We start from the raw sequence: 16587 nt of genomic DNA on the forward strand, positions 1-16587 counted from the left end.
TGGTGTAAATTTAAGTATTTAGTATATATATATATTATTATATGATTTTGAGTTAGAAATTTAAATATATATTTTAATTTTTCATATTTACATGGATAACACAATTTTTTAACATCATATAAAAAATACTACTCTTATTTTTTAAAATGAAATACAACTTCCCATATATAATTTTATCACATCAAAATATTATTAATATATCAAAATAACTGTTGCCAACTTCTAGCTAAGCAGCCAGAGAAAAAACGCAAATACTGCAAAAATAGTAAATTTCTATAAAAAGTTGCGGCAAATGACCGCGCCGCACCTAAAAAGTCCTCCCAAACGAGCACCTAGTTAGCCAAGCGGAGCACGTCAAAAGTAATTTTGAGCTTGACAACCTTGAAGCTTTTCACAAACTAGTTTGAATTAATTTAATTTTGATTTAGAAAGCGATTTAAATTTTACTAAAGAAGTATGCTGTATCATAAACTTTTTGAAATAAACTTCCATGGGTAACCAACCAAGGCCCATCAGACCTTCACAAATATGGGACTTTGAAGGACTGAATTGAATGAGTTTAAATGCACTTGGTCAGCCCATGTGACACCCTATAACTTATCTTTCATTTTTATCACAATAAATGCAGTTAAAATATTTTTCTTGCGATTTGATGAATACCTTTTTTCAGGCCAACTTTTTGTATAAGAGAGTCCCTTTCAATGAGGATGAGCTTCAGAGCATGAAGTTGATGATTCAAACAAAAATTTATAGTTATCTTGGTATATTACTTGAGGGTCGTGAACACTTTGAAGAAGAGTATTTATCTGAGAAAAGGAAAAAACAATTTTATGAATCTTCTTCCATAGGTATGTGTCATGTTATCTTCTTTTTCAAGCTCTTTTTATAGATAAAAAGATTGCCGGAATTTAAAATTTCTTTTCTTTTTACTGATCAAGGATATACTGTTTATCTGTTATCCTTATGTTTTCTGAATGTAACTGTTTGATCACTCATTGTGCTTATGTTAATTTTTCAAATATGACTATTTATGCTGTTACAACTTTTGCATCTCATTATTGGTTACAATCATTTTTCTATAATTTTATTTTGATCACTCAAAAGATTCAATAATCATTAAAGCTGATTGGTCTGAAACAGTTTGTTGTTTAATTTTTCGACAAGTTTGTCCTAATTCTTGAAAGGGTTTGTTAGTTACCTTTTCCACTCCGTCCCATTCATGGTGTAACAAATATCATTTCCATTGGATAAAATGGTGCAGGTGTTGCTATCTGCAGCCTCAAATAAGCCTTACGATGTTATTAGATTTTGGCATGTGTAGGAGCTATGGTCTCTTAATGTTGTTAGAACAACGAAGGTGGCTGACAGTTTATTAATTAAGTGCATTGGGTTGCTATCCAGTGTTATGTCAAGTTTTGCTTGTTCTTTTTCTGATGTTAAAATCTTTTGGGAACGGTCTGTCATGTACTCCTGCAGTTTTATTGTTTAACGTATAGTTTGCTGCTATGCCCTTCCTATTATTAGTAAAACGATATTTTTATTAGGGGCAGGTTTTTTTTCTGTATTTAGCCTCTTCATATGTTAAGGATGCCTTTGTTTTTTGTTAAATCTTCTGCGGATGTTTTGTATTAGAGCTAAGTTTTACCTCGTTTATGGCAACCACAAGTTCATTGTTCTAAATACATCTGTAATAAATTGTGTTCTTCATGTATAAAAAATGAGAAAAATACTAGTTTAGAGTGAAATAATTTTTAATCATCCGATATGTGCTAGTACTGTTAATACATTTCATTACTTTTGCGTTATCTGAAACATGGTGCTCTTATTTAACCTTTTTAGATTAGCATTTGATACTGTTATTTCTTAATACCTGTTATTTCTTAATACCTGTTATTTTTGTTTTGCCTGATTTTCTAAGAAGAGAGGAGCTATGAATATATTTGTAGGAGCATCATTGTTCTTGTCAACCATGCCCAGTAATATTATCAAATAACCACAGTGGATATATTTTAGTACCGATGTAGTGTTTTGGAGGAATTTTGCATAAAAGCTTGTTGGTTTTATGTTAGTCTTAAGCAATGGCCTCTTAAACATGTCCATGGATTTAGAGCTTTGCATGGTTTTGAGGGTTTTTTTTATATAGTTTGAGAAGCTGGGGAAGCCTCTTTTCGTAAAGTGAAAGAATATGATACAAGAAACACGATTACAAAAGAAAATTTAACCGTTGGTTGAGAAATGTAAATAGCTAATAAAATAATGATCTAATAAGTTTTAGAGATTTGCGTTGTTTTTTCTTTAAGAGTATAGGCGTTTTGTTTCCATTACTGGAGTTCATAAAAAGTAGGCTTGAAATGAACACTTAGAGTCTTGTTTTTTTTCTCTATTTTCTTCCTTGATTGTATTTGAAAAGCATATGCAGTTTATTTCGTTCCCAATTTTCCAGAGATGGTATTGTACTGGACTTCTCTCTCTCTCTCTCTCTCACACACACACACACACACAATATATCACGACCCGGTTTGGGGCTTCAAATTAACTAAGGCAGATACAGACGGTCGGGTGGTGTGAAAGAAATTTTTTATATTCGTCTACAATTTAACATATGAAAGAACCAATACAAATTAAATTAAAATAATACAATTAAAATTACCTCTTTGATGTTGTCTTCGTTTTCTATAAATATTTTCTATTTTACTGTTCATCTTTTAATTATTTAAAATTTATCTGAAAAGTTAGATAAACAATTATGAGATAAACGAACCAGTGAATACTCATACTCATAAACTATAATAATACATGAGAGAAAGAAATAATATGCATGCCAGTTAAATTATTTAAATAAATCAATATAAACATTTGATGTTATTTAAAATAGTCTTACTTTACTAATAACATATCAACATCATTTTTGTACTTATAAAACCGTCACAAGAATCACCGTCTAAAAGTTGTGTCAATTAAGACATATTAATATCAATATCCTTTTCCATATACATGCACGGGTACTTTAGTGTTCCCCATCTAGTAATATCAAGAGGTGACTCCATCATAGTCAGTCATGCATATACAATCAGTCTACATAAACGTATCATTCATGTATTTGTATCATCAATTTAACATACTATATAAAACATACATCAAATGAATGAGAGTAACTACAACATTTATAGTGATATGACCAATAAAGAAAAAAATATTTCAATCAGAATAAAGCACACACAAGTTTCGTCAACTACAAAATATTTGAGAAGAGATTTTTATTTACTATAGATTAAAAGTATTACATTCACCTCGATGCAGGTCAAATTGCTAATTGGTTTGCCTTGACATCGATTCCCTTAATGGAAACCTAACATTAACTTGATATTAATAATATCAAAATTTAATTACTTTATTATTTTAATTAGTTGTTACTTTACGTTATTCATGTATACAATTTTATATTTTATTTTATGTAAGCCCGCTAAATTTTCTATTCAATATATATATACAATTAAAATTGAATAAATATTCTACCTTCTTCTTTGACCGAACCCTAACACGCAAAAGAGGTTCCGCAGGCGAGAGCTCTGGCTAGCTCAGTCCCCGCACGCCTTTTTCTTTCGCACGCTAAGCCATTCTACTCGATTTCTCGCACGAGCTGTCGCTGCGCCTTCTTCCTCCCTTTCTTTTCCTTCGGCTCGATCGATCGAGATTGAGAAGAATACGTAGCTTGAGGATCCTTGCCCGCACGAGCTCTCTACACCCTCTCTCTTTGCCCTAGCCACAGTCACCGTAGCCATGACATCACGAAAATTCTCTGCTTCTCTCGTCGACTCTCAAGTAAGTCGTTTGCGACTCTTTATAGATGATTTTCACCTCCTTGGCTTTGCGACACTTCTTGCTTCTCCTCCATTTATTTTCTTGACTCCTCTTTTCCTTTTCCTTCATTCTTCATTTATTTATCTGACTGCTCAACTCTTTGATTGATTTCCGCTTCCTTTGTTTCCTCTCCCTATGTAACTGAAAGGAGCTTTTACAATCTTCCCCGCTTACTGAAATATCGTCCTCAAATTTTAAAAAAAATGGATTACAAGTAATCTCATTAAGTCGGTCATCATTAGTTATCCATAATATTTATATCAGACTGTTTTTCTATAATTTTGAGTAAGTTATTTATCTGAATGGATGTATTTATAATTTTTTGTTAGCTTTAAATTTTATTTTTTATTATTAAAAATTTCTTACAATCATTATATTAGTTTTTCTTGATACTTCATTAATTAATTTTAAACCTTGTTTTCTGATATGACTTCTGTCACAATCGAGCCTGGGGCTTGAAATTAACCAATTTGGGTACAAAAGGTCGGACAATATGAATTAAGTTTTCCATATTCTTCCACAACTTAACAGATTAAAAAGTCACTACAAATTAAATTAAAGTTCAATTAAAATTACCTCGTTGATGGTTGTCTCTATATTCTATAAACATTTCTCTTCTACTATTCATCTTTTAATTACTTAAAATTTACTTGTAAATTTAGTTAAAATAATTGTGAGCTAAACGAGCCAGTGAATACTCATACTGATAAATTACAATAATACAAGAGAAAAATAATATGCATGCCAGTTAAATTGTTTAAATAAAATAATATACACATTTGATGCTATTCAAAGTAGTCTTACTTTTCGAATAACATTTCAATATCATTTCGTACTTAGGGTCTATTTGATGCAGCTATTGATTATTTATAATCTGCTGATAAGCAGATTATTCTGATAATCTGATAATGAGACTGTCATCTGCACTATCAACCTGGAAAAATATCGGATTCTCATTACTGTTGACAACAGTTTATTCATATTAGCTTATTGGTAGTTAAATGATATTCCTGCTTCTGTCTGATAAAACGGTTTGGGGCAGCTTATTCATAATAGCTTATTGGTAGTACAGAAGCATATAGTGCAGAAACATACAATCATCACAGATCAGTTCCAAAAGATAACATATAATTCTCACACTCTCATGAGTACCAGAAGAAATAAAAAAAGTACAAAGACAAGTACAACTACAATGAAAAATATTAAAATATTTAATTTGAAACTCTGGCTATGTCTGTCATCATCTGCACTATCAACAAATATCGGATTCTCATTGCTGTTGACAATGTAATATGTGAGACTGTCAGCCAACCGGAAGAAATCGCAACGAGCTGAAACACCATTGGCACTTCACCATCATGATCTCCAAATTCATTAGAGTCTATATCATTCTCAGGTAATGAATGTCCACCCACAATTCCTGGAGTTTGCTCGAAGACATTCAGTTCATTATTGTCAGTCATACTAAAGTTTGTATCTAATCGTGAGGAATGCCTTCAGATGAAGTTATGTAGTGCTATTGTTGCAACCACAATATGCACCTGTTTTTGGAAAGGATACGACGACATATCACGTAGGATGACTCAATTCTACTTTCAAACCTCAAATGTTCTTTCAATTACCCCGCGTAAAGATGAGTGACGTTTATTAAACATTTCCTTTCTGCCACGGACGGTCTCGACGGTGTCACTTGCTCTCTCGAAATCAGGAAGATGATATCTTGTGTCAGGATAGGGCTTTATTTATACCCTTTGCATAGGATATCCGACATCAACCAGATAATTTTTTCCTGGTACGAAAGACACTGTTAATTAAAAATATTACCTGCTCAGATATACAAATTACAAAGTAAAACTATCCTGATGGGGGGTGAGGGAAGCACTGCGATCTATTTCTAGTGACAAAGGAGAAAATTCGACTGTCATGTGCACTCCCTTCCCAACCTGTCACTACAAAAGTAAAACACATGTTGAAGTCGCATACAACCATGACATTCTGAGTTATTGAACCACTCTGACCGATGTATACAACCTTCTCGTGATTGAGTTAGTGGGGCATCAACGTGAGTACCATCAATTGCACCAATACAGTTCTGTTTAATTATTTGTTAGAGAGTAATAATATTATGAATCGTATGACATGTAATAAAATAAAACCACTCATAGTTACCTTGAAATATGACATGTATCAAAGATCATTGACAATTTGTTCTGGAGTGGTAGCAATTGATGGATCCTCTGGTTTAATTATTTCTGCTACTAAGCTAACAAGAGCACATACAACCATGACATTCTGAGTTATTGAACCACTCTGACCGATGTATACAACCTTCTCGTGATTGAGTTAGTGGGGCATCAACGTGAGTACCATCAATTGCACCAATACAGTTCTGTTTAATTATTTGTTAGAGAGTAATAATATTATGAATCGTATGACATGTAATAAAATAAAACCACTCATAGTTACCTTGAAATATGACATGTATCAAAGATCATTGATAATTTGTTCTGGAGTGGTAGCAAATGATGGATCCTCTGGTTTAATTATTTCTGCTGCTAAGCTAACAAGAGTCTGTATGCTTTTAGAAAAGTAACGACTAATTGTTTCAGATGAATGCTGAAATCTTTCCATAGCTCCTCTAATTGATTCATTCTTTGATATTCTGTGACAGAATGTACAGTGTTATCGCCAACACCTCCCTACACATTGTTCTAGAGGAACTCTGGAGGCCGTGATTTAGGCATAACTCGTGCAAAAGATCCATAAAAATAAGTGCTGTCATTCTGAAAATATTTCTGAACTTTATTGGATGACAAGAAAGCATTTCATCAACCCATTTATCTCCAAGAAAGCTGGATGTCATGCGGGGAATGCGAACAGTTCTATTCCGGTAATAATCCAACAACAATATCGCAATGGCTTAAGGATATCGCAATGGCTGTAGCAAATGCCATTCTCTTACGACGCTTGCTGCGGATCCATTCTAAATGATATAAGATGTGAACATAATGAGTGCATAATAAGATATGACTACAACACTACCAATCAATTAAACTTCAAATATTAATTGCTGAAGTTCAGAACATATAATACACAACTTATAAATAAAGCTTCAACCACTAACATGTACATTTAAAAATAAATGACTACATATGTAGAATGTCCAAACATATTAAAAAGATTACATGATTAGAAGTTCCAATCATTTAAAAAGAAAACGACATAAGTAGAAGTTCATATTACTGCAACAAATAAATATACAATCAATAAAAAAATATCATTCCTCGACTAAAACAAGCAAATATTCGAGACGCAATTCAGGCTCTAGCGCCATAAATATTTTCATTCGAGTTGAATCCTCAAGTTTTTTCACACACTGTGCGTGAAATCGTCTGTCGGCCACAACTTCAGGAATAGTATCCAAAAGCCTAAGACAGTCTAATATATTAGAATCAGAGATTGGTGGAGCTGCAAAAGCTTCAATTAAACGATCGAAGGAGCTGTTTACAAAATTTTCCTTCTCTTTATTTTTTTAAACCGACGCCTAAGATTGATTTTGTCTTTTATGCACCTAAGGGTAATTTAATCTTTTCTTGGTTATTTTTGTGAGGTATAAATAATGCTTAATATGTTTAGAGTTGGATATGTGTGATTGTTATCGTTGAATCTTAGGGTTAGAGTTTTGAAGAGATCACCTATCTCTTGAAAGGGTTGAATTTGGGAGAGATCGCTTATGGCTCAATTCCGCACTGTTTATATTTTATGTATTCAGGTTGTATTATTTTGAGTTATTGAAATAAAATGTTTGGATTTAGAGGGATTTAGAGGGGATAGTTAGGAAATTATAATTAGAGAAAACAATTTGCGAAACTAACAATTCATGAATTAGATAGAAAATTACCTCTAATTTTTCAGCCCACCATTCAGCTGGAGCATCTATTATCCTTTTAATCGGATCCCAACCTAGACCGGTAGATCCACGTTTCAACTCCTTCCATATTTTTCATTCCTTTTTCAATTGGTCCCATTTGTTTTTAAATTTAAGCTGGTCGTAATCTCTGCCAGTCAATTCTTTGAATCTTTTAGCAATATTTTGTCACCCTTTCTTATTAAAATAGATTGTTGGTCTTTTCCCCAGTTTTATTTCTTTAATACATAAATCACAAAAAATATTTGTTACTTCTTTATCCCACATTGCGGATTGACCCCCTTCAACCCCTTTAGACATGATATAACTATAGGCAACAAGAGAATAAAAACTTTTTAAATTTGAATCTCAATAGAATTGTTGAAGAAATAATTGCACCAGCTCATTCACAATGTTCATAATTATGAATCACAAGTCAACAAGAACAACAACCCAACAACAACAATAATCTTGAAATAATCTCATTGCCACCAATATGAACAACAGTCTACATGTTAGCTCAAAAAAATATATATAAATATATAAAGACAAATAAATTATGTGGTTCGGTCAATGACCTACATCCACAGTAAAACATCGAAAATACTTTATTATGCAATTGTATAAGGTTACGTAACTATAAATTTTAAAGGAGAACAATACAACTCCCATTTCTCCCTTTAGTGATAATTTCTCAAATAACAAATAAAAATCAAACATGTTTTTCATTCTTCCTCTCTTTAATGAGCTGGTACAACTTCATTATCTCATATATGTGCAAAGGCTTTAGGAATTCATACAAATTTTCGAGCATAAAACCATCCAACCAAGTTAAATCGTATGGCAGGGGAAAACATAGCTGGAGAAGTAGAAGCAAAACCATAATCCCAAAGTTCTCGGATATGCTCAAATGCCAAGTTTTCGGCCACCATTGATAACCAAAACAAAGTTCTCGAATGTGTGGAGGGAACAATGAATGAGAAATAAACAACTAACATAAAATAATTTCATTCGGTTCTACATAACAATAATGACAAGAAAGTCAAAAAAACTTGCATTACATTCAACTTATAGCATGATCATTAGCAAATCAAAGAAAACCAACCTCTATTCCTGATCTGCAATAAATAATGTCATTTTGTATGTACTTGACTCCCGAAATTCTAATGAACCAAGCTCATACCTATGTTTCCTATAAACAAGAATTATAGCATGTCATTTTGTATGTTAATTGCAGCCCATAAACGTCAGCACATAAACTTGAAAAACAGGAAGTAATACTAGCTCATAAAGCTCTGATGCTATAACCATTGCCCAATACTATAACCATTGATGCTATAACTATTGCCCAATACTATAAACAAGAATTAATTGCAGCCCATAAACTATAGATAAGAACATGGATTCCTCTCATAGATAAGTCTAAAATCCAGCAAAAAATGAAACAAAATTTGGGAGTTGGCTTTAAGGAAACAAAAAAAATCTACTCCAAAATTATGGAGCAATGAAAATACATTCTCCACACTTTTCTTCGCGCCTACCAAACATGGATTCCTCTCATAGAACGTTCTAAAGCCCCGCAAAATTCGGGAGTTAGCTTTAAGGAAACAGAAAAAATCGAAACCAAATTTCTGGAGCAATCAAAATGCATTCTCCACACTTTTCTTCAGGCCTAGCAAAATAATGAAAGGAAATCGTAAAACCATAAAGATCCATTCGGCGACCTTCGAATTGAGATGGAAGAAGATGAAAGCCCTTGCTCTTCTATCAAGGAAGAAAAAAAGAAAAGAACAGAATGCATTCTCCACACTTTTCTTCAGGCCTAGCAAAATAATGAAAGGAAATCGTAAAACCATAAAGATCTATTCGGCGACCTTCGAATTGAGACGGAAGAAGATGAAAGCCCTTGCTCTTCTGTTAAGGAAGAAAAAAAGCAAAGAACAACGAGGTTCGACCGTTCACACCCATACCTTACGAATCAAAAAGAGAAATCGAAAGGAACACGGTCTGATCTCCTCTAGGGTGAAGAAATTCGATTGCAAGCAACGAGCCAGGGAGGGAGAGTGCGAGGGGTATCTTGGGCAAAGATGATAGCCGAACGCGGGTCTTGACCCGCGTCGAAGCCCTTAAGAAATTCTTCGAAGCGGGGCACAGTGCGGCGTGAATAATGAGACCGAACGGTCTCCCAAACAATGCGGCAGCGTTTTCAAAATGCCGCCGCACTTAAATAAGCTGCCCCAAATGGGCCCTTATATAATCGTCACAGGAGTACCTTAGTATTCGCCGTCTAAAAATTGTGTCAATTAAGACACCTAAATATCAATATTCTTTTTCATATACATGCATGAGTACCTTAGTATTCACTCTGCTAGTACTATCAAGGGGTTACTCCATCATAGTCAGTCATGTACATACAATCAATCTATATAAACATATCATTCATGTATTCATATCATTCAATTCAACATACTATATAAAACAAACACCAAATGAATTAGAGTAAGTAACTACAACATTCATAACGATATGACCAATAAAGAAAAGAATATCCCAATCAGCATGAAACATGCACAAGTTTTATCAATTATAAAAAATTTGAGAAGAAACAAATTTTAATTGTAGATAATAATTACAAGCACTCACCTCGATTACGATTAAATTGTTAATCTGTTTGTCATGAAACATGCACAAGTTTTATCAATTATAAAAAAATTTGAGAAGAAACAAATTTTTATTGTAGATAATAATTACAAGCACTCACCTCGATGACGATTAAATTGTTAATCTGTTTGTCTTGATGTTGATTCCCCTAATGGAAACCTAACATAAACATGATATTAATAATATCAAATTTAAATGCTTTATTATTTTAAGTAGTTATTGCTTTACGTTATTCATGTTTAAAATTTTATATTTTACTTTATGTAAACCCCCTAAATTATATATATATATATATATATATATATTATAATTAAAATCGAATAAATATTTTACCTTCTTCTTTGGCTAAATCCTAATATAAGAAAAAGTTCTGTAGGAGAGAGCTCTGGCTCAGCTCAGCATCCGCACGCCTTCTTCTTACTTTGCACGCTAATCCATTGCACTTGACTCCTCGTACGAATTGTCGCTGTGCCTTCTTCTTGCCTTTCTTCTCCTTCGGCTCGGTCGATCGAGATTGAGCAAAATATGAAGCACGAGGATCCTTTTCCACACGAGCTCTCTACAACCCCTTCTATTCACTCTAGCCGCACTCACTGAAGCCACAAGATCACAAAAGTTCTCTGCTTCTCTTGTTTACTCTCAGGTAAGACGTTTGCGACTCTTCATAGAATATTTTCACCTCCTTAACCCTCATTCTCTTTTCCGACTGCCCAACTCTTTGATTCCTTTTCGCTCCCTTCGTTTCCTCTCCCCATGTACCTGAAATGAGCTGTTACACAATAAAAGAAAAAGAAAGATTTTTTCAAGAAGCTCATTGGTTTCCCTGTAGATATGCAAAGCCTTGTGTCCCTTTATATATTTTCTTCTCAATGAGTTGTACACTTGAATATTCTAGAGCAGGCATTGCATTATTTTTGGTAGCTGTATAGCTGAGTGTTTATTTCTTGCTGCAGGTAAAGCTGCTGGGCTGCATCGCCCATTTAATTCTATTTTTATGCAGGTTTACTTATAATTATATTTTTAAATGTAAGTTTATTGATGATCTGTTACGGATAACAAACCTGATAACATTAATTTTCAGGGCAGTGATTTCATTGTAATGATTTTCCTTTGTATTTTCAAGCCCAGTTGTGCAAAAGTTCATCTTAACAAGTTTGGTCATAAGAAAACATTTTAAATACCTTAGGTTTTGAAACTACATGCTTAACAAGAGGGTGTAGAAACAATCTTACATCTTTCGGACGATTTACTTGTTGAGGTGATTGTGAACAGTTCTGAGTAGCATCTAGCAACAGTTTTGTAAGGAATCTTCCATAGTTAGGTTCAAGGATGGTTAACCTGATTAGTTTTTTTGCTATAGATTTCATATAAATGAGCAAAAAAAAGTTTTTTCAAATGTTTACTATTGATTTTTTGAGATTGTATATAATCTAGTACAATTAGTTATTATTTGGTGCACCTTTAATAAGTGTTTGCTTCAAAGTCATTTAAAGTACTATTGATACGCTTAATGAAGCCTTAAATAGTATTAAAAGTAGTTGTCGAGTTTGTAGTTATTGTAGGAAACCAAGGTTCGTCGTGAGATCATTTCATTTGCATTGATTATATAGATGCTTTTAAAAGATATTTATAGGGTGGTTCCCTATAGAAAATATATAGAAGATACATGACTTAGAATTAGTGAAGTAAAATAATTAATAGGCTTGATATTAATGTTTACTAATTAATATCATGGGCGGATAAAGTGAAACTTAGACGTAATAAGTTTAACCATGTTGAATCTAGAAGTATGGGGTTGTAACATTAAAGCAAAGATTGGATGAATTAAATGTAGAAGTGCTCAAGAGTATTTTGCGATAGGAGGTATCAGGAAGGCTTTGCACTAGATTTAGACAGGTTATGATTAGGTTGATGTTTTATGGATCTTACTGTCGGGTAAAAAAAAATGATAGCCAAGTTGTTCTTAATGAAAATGATAATGTTAAAATGAATGTGCAGAAAAGCAAGATTAGAAGTATAAATTATGGGATGGTTATATTAAATAAAACATTGATGTGATATCTATCACAGATAAGATTTTATGGACATGTCGAATAAAGGGCAGGAAATGTATGTATTAGATTGTTAGATAAGATTAGTATTGAAGTATTAGAAAGGAGAATGGTACTTCAAAAATAAAATTAATATAATTTATTCAAAATGCCTTGAAAAGAAACTATTTCATGATGTATGGTAGTAAATGATTATTAATAAAGCCGCCCCAAATAATTATGATGAGAAGGGGGTGGCTGCTGCTTCTGATATTAATGATAAATGACCAATAGAAGTTTTCTTTCATGATACTTTTTATAAGCACCATTTCAGCATATTGAAAGGTTTGACAATTAATCTTGCTACAGATGAACAGGTTACTGTAACTCCATACTCCATTTCCACAAGACTTAAGGAATTATCTGATTGGCTTCTCAAGGTCATTGCGGCAGGGAACTTGGAAGCCATTTTTCCAGCTGCAACACGTGAATATGCACCATTAGTTGAGGAGCTGTGGAATACTTCCGCTATTCAATTAACATATAAAAGGATATCCGAGCTACAATCGCTTCCTGCTGTTGCTTGTTATTTCTTAGACCGGGTATGCTTGCATTTTACTTTTTTATTAATAATGCCCGATAGATAAATTTACCACTCATCTAATTCTGTTTGTTATGTTAGTTTCCTACGCTAATTTTTATAACGTAAGGGCTTGTTTTGCTTTTATGTAAAATGGTGCATTTTCTAAGTTTCAGTAGTTTTCAGTGCTCTTAATGTCTGCATATCTATCTACACTATGCCTAGTCTTTTCATATGATTTGATTTTACTTGATTAATTAATAGATATTAGATTAGGAATCGAGGTTTGTATTAGATTTCTAAGTTTGTATGCATATCTTGGATGGACGAAATTGTAGCTAGACTGAAAAGGAATATAATGCAGCATCTTTTTGGGATCCACAATCACAAGTTAGCTATTTGGAGCCATAAGATCTTAATGATTGATTTAGCAAATTTAGTCTGTCTTGCAAACAAAAGCTAAGTAGAAATTGATTTAATCTATTCTTTTATTGGTTTTCGAGCTTAGGTTACTTTAGAGTCAAACCTATTGGGACTTATAAAATCATGTTGGCCCAGGTTCTTCTTCATGCCGGTAAGAGATTAGCATGTAAAAATGTATATAACCATGTTCATATCCAGCCAAAGTTTATGAGTCTTTCCTATTTCCCTGCTGCATCATTGAAACGGAAACTGCAAATATCAGCAGCAATGCTGGAGGATGATATGCAGCCGGCACTTAACATCGTGTTAATTCAACTTAAGTTTCCAAGGATTGTTGAATGCCTTAGTTAATTCTATCAATTGTCAATTTGGTAGTAAGTTGCAGAGATAGCCATGCCCACATCAGTTAAATAAAATTTATTAGGGTCTTTACCTATAAAAATGATCCAATTGAATTTAACTTTGAGCTAACCAAAACTTTCGAAGTCCATCTGTTATAAGGTGTGTGAATGCCACTATTCATGAAAATTTTATAAAGAAATAGCATTTGGATCATCTTAATTGGAGTTAAAGTTCATCTGAACATTTGACTAAACTCTCAAAACTTATTCATTAAAGCAAAGGTAGTTATACTGTTCTATTGAATATGCGAGCCATTAATGAAAACAAATTGTGATTGCGCTGGTAAATTTATGTTCTAGGCAAATTTGGTAGGGTGAGCATAGATATGAGCTAGAGTTTTACTATGATTACATTTGGGAAATCTGACTTTGATCGTCTCATACACAAAATTTGGCCAAATATTCATTTTGTATGTTTATTTGGAAAAAAAATAAAGCTAAAAGATTGTTTTGGATGAAATTTTGTTAAATGAGATATAACTTCCTGTCTTCACATACCACTTATTGGTTTTCTAAGTAATTTAAAATCCATTTGAGCTGTTCCAATTTAAACAGGTTTGAATATAATACTATCCATGTTGAACTTGATTTGAATCAATTTTTAAATCCTGTGTACGTCTTCTGAGCCTAAGTTTTGTGGGTCTAAACCTCACAATATGTTGTTCAAACTTTATTTCAAATGCTTATGGTTGTTGGCATTTGAACCTTCACAGTTCCTATTTCAAAGTTTGATGTGAATTCCTATAGGAGATGGGGTGATACCATGTGAAGGAGAATATGAGTTCGTGAAAGTAGCTCTCTTTGGGTAATCGCTGATGAACCTATGTTGTGTGAAGGACATGGGAAGTTTGTAACCGGACTTGCTAGGGAGGGGTTATGGAAGGGATTGTCATCGGCCAATATGAGTTCGTGAAAGTAGCTCTCTTTGGGTAATTGCTGATGAACCTATGTTGTGTGAAGGACGTGGGAAGTTTGTAACCGGACTTGCTAGGGAGGGGGTATGGAAGGGATTGTCATCGGCTAAAAGCTTTTCGATCACAGTATTATATTTTGTGCTTTTCACACAAAATAGTTGTTGCCCTCTTCTTTTTATTCTTTTTTAATTTTTGATAGTTTTTCAATCTGATTACTTAAAAAGAGATAACTTTGCTTTCATTTATATATCTAACTTCGATTGAAAGGGGCTTCACGGTTGTAGGTGTTAGAAAAAACTTATATAGCTTCCTAATGTCCACAAAAATTCATGGCTATTGTGCAAGAATATGATGAACTTCTAGTGGTGAAATTATTGACTAAGTTGAGGATAATGATCAATTTTTTTATGATGATTTAAGCACACATATGTATAAGACAACTGATATCCTTCATGGTTTATTGCATGTTTCTATTGATGAATGTGAAGTTGAAATTAATTTTGAAGCTAAAATTGAATCTAATAATTTAAAGCGGCTTGGTGTGCTGTTGATCTGCCTAATATTCTTATATAGTTAATTTTGTCTTAACATAGAGCTTCATAATTTTGAAGCTAAAATTGAATCTAATAATTTAAAACGGCTTGGTGTGCTGTTGATCTGCCTAATATCCTTATATAGTTAATTTTGTCTTAACATAGAGCTTCAGTTGATGAAGATGGGCTTGGATTTGGCTATATATGTAAATTTCCCTTTTTTGCATTCTTACATACATGCCATGCAATTCCTATATATTTACAGGCCCGACACTTAAATTTCAATTTCTACTTGCATACCTTGTGAACTTCAATATCTACATGCAGACAAAAATTTCTTTATGTATTCACAAATATAACACCCGAACTTTAATTTCTACATGCAGACCACTAATTTCTTATACATTTACAGATAACACATGAACATCAATTTCTACATGCAGATCACTAATCTTCTATGCATTTACAGACATAATACTTAAACATCAATTTCTACATGTGTACCACTAATTTCCTATGCATTTACAGATATAACACCTGAATTTTAATTTCTACATGCATGCCACTAATTTTTTATGCATTTACAGATATAACATCTGAACTTCAATTTCTATATACATACCAAATAATTCTTATGTATTCATATATCTAATACCTGAACTTTTCATATTACATTTCTAGCATTCAAATCCTTTATATTATTGTTATTTTAACTTTGCAAAAAGTGAATTATATCTTCTGCTGTTTAAATGGCATGTTATGTATGTAAAATGAAAGTTTGAGTGTTAGATAAATAAATATATAAGAATTTAGTGCTGTGCTTATTCATCACTATATTATCATGCATATCTAGGCACTTTTGAATTCTATGTTTCATACATGTGTTGGTTATTAAAGATTCATACATATGTAATAATATTCATTGTGGAATTCTTGCTTAAGCAATCTTAAATTTCATGTGAATTGGTGTAGCTTGGAATTCATGTATAATTGAATCATATTCTTGCATTTGAAGATTGTTTATCAAAAGTACATGTATGTGGAGTTTGTGCATATTGAAAATTATGTGAGTTTTGAATGTATATGCCATTTGTTTTTGTACGTAAAATGGATGTTTAAGTGTTAGATACATTAATATATAAGACTTTAGTGACATGCTTATTCATCACTATATTATCATGCATGCTCATCATCATGCATATCTAGGCACGTTTGAATTCTATGTTTCATACATTGTGTTGGTTATTAAAGATTCATGCATATAAAATAACATTTAT

General features: G+C 32.7%; 1 protein-coding gene across 4 annotated transcripts in view; it reads left to right on the forward strand.

The window, feature by feature from the left end:
• Nucleotides 1-16587, forward strand: part of LOC110027175 (extra-large guanine nucleotide-binding protein 1) — a 49042-nt gene that overhangs the window by 8526 nt on the left and 23929 nt on the right. For all 4 annotated transcript variants that reach the window (XM_020728490.1, XM_020728493.1, XM_020728491.1 and 1 more), the window contains exons 5-6: nt 671-848; nt 12829-13061. In XM_020728490.1, the coding sequence (XP_020584149.1) occupies nt 671-848; nt 12829-13061 (411 nt within the window). The remainder of the gene's footprint in view (nt 1-670; nt 849-12828; nt 13062-16587) is intronic.

Source organism: Phalaenopsis equestris, unplaced genomic scaffold (genome assembly GCF_001263595.1).
Source record: "Phalaenopsis equestris unplaced genomic scaffold, ASM126359v1 Scaffold000418, whole genome shotgun sequence".
Classification (NCBI taxonomy): domain Eukaryota; kingdom Viridiplantae; phylum Streptophyta; class Magnoliopsida; order Asparagales; family Orchidaceae; genus Phalaenopsis; species Phalaenopsis equestris.